This window comes from Monoraphidium neglectum, assembly GCF_000611645.1.
Source record: "Monoraphidium neglectum strain SAG 48.87 unplaced genomic scaffold scaffold04840, whole genome shotgun sequence".
NCBI lineage: Eukaryota > Viridiplantae > Chlorophyta > Chlorophyceae > Sphaeropleales > Selenastraceae > Monoraphidium > Monoraphidium neglectum.
In genome coordinates, this window is record NW_014008790.1 from 1750 (window position 1) to 4124 (window position 2375).

The following is a 2375-nucleotide window of genomic DNA, read 5'->3' on the forward strand; positions in this document are numbered from 1 at the left end:
GCCTACGACCTGGCCAAGCGCATCATCCACCTGGTCACCGCCGTGGGCGCCAAGATCAACGCCGACCCCGACACCAAGGACCTCCTGCAGCTCTATTTCCTGCCGGACTACAACGTGTCACTCGCAGAGATCATCATCCCCGGTGAGACACACAACACACACACACACACACACACCATCTACCCATCCCCCTTACCCCATATCCTTCACTCCTTACCCCTCCCCCGCATCGGCAACCCCGCACACCGCTTGAACCCCCACACTTCCCACCCAACGCGGGCTGGCCGGATGGGCGGAAGTTGCGCCGCACTCCCCGGCCCTTTGGTTTCCCAGCAGCCGGCCGGGCCGTCCCTGGGCGGATCAGGCGCTTGTCCGGCAGCGATCCGCGCAGGGCCCGCCCCGGCAAGCGGGGCCGCGCGGCCGCATGTGCCCCCATGTGTCTTGGACCCGAATATGTACACGCGCACACCTTATTCTGCGGACATCGCCCCTTCAACGCGCCACCACCCCTCACATGCCCCCACTCCCCAGCCGCGGAGCTGAGCCAGCACATCAGCACGGCGGGCACGGAGGCCAGCGGCACTTCCAACATGAAGTTCCAGATGAACGGGTGGGTCGGCCCAAGGGGGGGGGCGATGACGTCACCTTGCTGGGAGTCGGGTGTGCCCAGAACCACGGCAAGGGTTCCACATGCGTGCTGGTTTGGGGGGGGGGTTGTGCAGCCATCACTCTTGCTTGCTACCCGTGATGCCTTCAACTGCGCACGCACTCACACACACACACACACGCGCGCGCGCACGCACGCCCGCCCCCCAGGTGCCTGATCATCGGCACCATGGACGGCGCCAACATCGAGATCGCCGAGGAGAGCGGCAAGGTGCGCCCTACGGGACGCCAGCCTCTGATGACGTGTGTCGCGTTTCTTGAGGGCCGGCTGCTCAGGCAACGGCCCGCATAAGCCTCAGCGCCGGCCCCCTCTGCGGCCGCATTCGCTCTGTCTCGAGGCGGCCCCGCAGGCAGCCCTGGCCTGCGCCACCCTGCACCAGCACCTCGTCGGGCCGCCTGTTTACACACACACCGCAAACACGCACCCCTCTTGCAAAACAAATTCCAATTCAAGCACTGCTCTCGCCCCCTTTGACCACACAATCCCCAGGAGAACATGTTTGTGTTTGGCGTTGACGCGGACGACGTGCCCCGGCTGCGCAAGGAGCGCAAGAACTTCAAGACCGACAAGAGGCAAGCCCAGAGGGGGGGCGTGCGTGTCCGCTCGTGCGCTGCGGCGCTCGGGGCCGCAGGCTTCGAGGCCGGGCCGCTGGCTGCGCGCGTGCTCGCGCTCTGTCCGAGTTCGCCAGGTCTGGTGCAGGTGTGTCGTCTGTGGGGTTGCTTATCTCTTCAAGATTCTCATCGGCTGATCGGCTCTCTGACCGCTGCGATGGCGTGCACGCTCCATCCATCAAACCATGACGCCACCAGGTTTGATGAGATCATGGCTGACATCGAGAGCGGCGTGTTTGGTGACAAGGACTACTTCAAGCCCCTGGTGGACAGCATCTCAAACATGAAGGTGCGCGTGCGCGCGCGCGTGTGTGTGTGTGTGTGTGTGTGTGTGCGCGCATGCATGCGCATCAGTGGTGAGAGGGCGTGAGTATTTGCCGTGTGCCTGTGCGAAGGAGTGGGGACAAGATGGACCCAGAGAAGGCAGGGCTGCCTCTCATGAGATAGCACCGCCGCCGCCGCACCCTCATCTTACCCCCCTGCTCCCGCCTCACTCCACTCCCGAGTCCCTTGAGGGGGCCCCGCCCGCCATCGCCCAGCCCCAACCCCTCGCCCGAATTCCCCCTCCCCGTCGCCCCGTCCGCAAATTCTCATCATAGTATTCTACCAACAAAACACCGCACCCCTTCCCATGCACTTTGATCCCCCGACACTCACCGCACAACCACCCCACCACACGCAAACACGCCTTCCCCCCACCTCCAAATATCTCATCTCACCCCAAATATCTCATCTCACCCCAAATACCTCATCCCCCAGGTCGGCAACGACTGGTTCCTGGTGGCCAACGACTTTGCGGACTACCTCAGGGCGCAGGAGGAGGTCGACGAGGTGCGGCGCACAGCCGCACACAGCGGCGGCCTGTCATCTGCATGTGTAGTGTGGGCCTGGGCATGCAGGGCCCGGGGATGCGCTGGGGCCCCTCGGCGGGCAGGGCGCGCGCCCCCGCTCGGCGGCCGCCCCGCGCCCCGGCGGACGTCGCCCCTAGTGCGTCCCCCCTCTCCCGTCTCGTTTCTGATGCCCCTCCTCCCCCTCACGCACCTCCTTTTCCCCAGTTGACGCACGCAACAACCATTGTCCCCTCGTTCCCATAATTC

At 64.8% G+C, this 2375-nt stretch overlaps 1 protein-coding gene across 1 annotated transcript in view; it reads left to right on the forward strand.

Moving 5' to 3' along the window:
- Nucleotides 1–2372, forward strand: part of MNEG_14874 (starch phosphorylase) — a gene marked incomplete at both ends in the record, with an annotated part of 3629 nt that extends 1257 nt beyond the window's left edge. The window contains 7 exons of the mRNA XM_014036655.1: nucleotides 128–142; nucleotides 532–610; nucleotides 817–877; nucleotides 1157–1239; nucleotides 1477–1567; nucleotides 2038–2109; nucleotides 2334–2372. Coding sequence (XP_013892109.1) covers nucleotides 128–142; nucleotides 532–610; nucleotides 817–877; nucleotides 1157–1239; nucleotides 1477–1567; nucleotides 2038–2109; nucleotides 2334–2372 — 440 coding nt within the window. The remainder of the gene's footprint in view (nucleotides 1–127; nucleotides 143–531; nucleotides 611–816; nucleotides 878–1156; nucleotides 1240–1476; nucleotides 1568–2037; nucleotides 2110–2333) is intronic.
- Nucleotides 2373–2375: the final 3 nt, after the last annotated feature.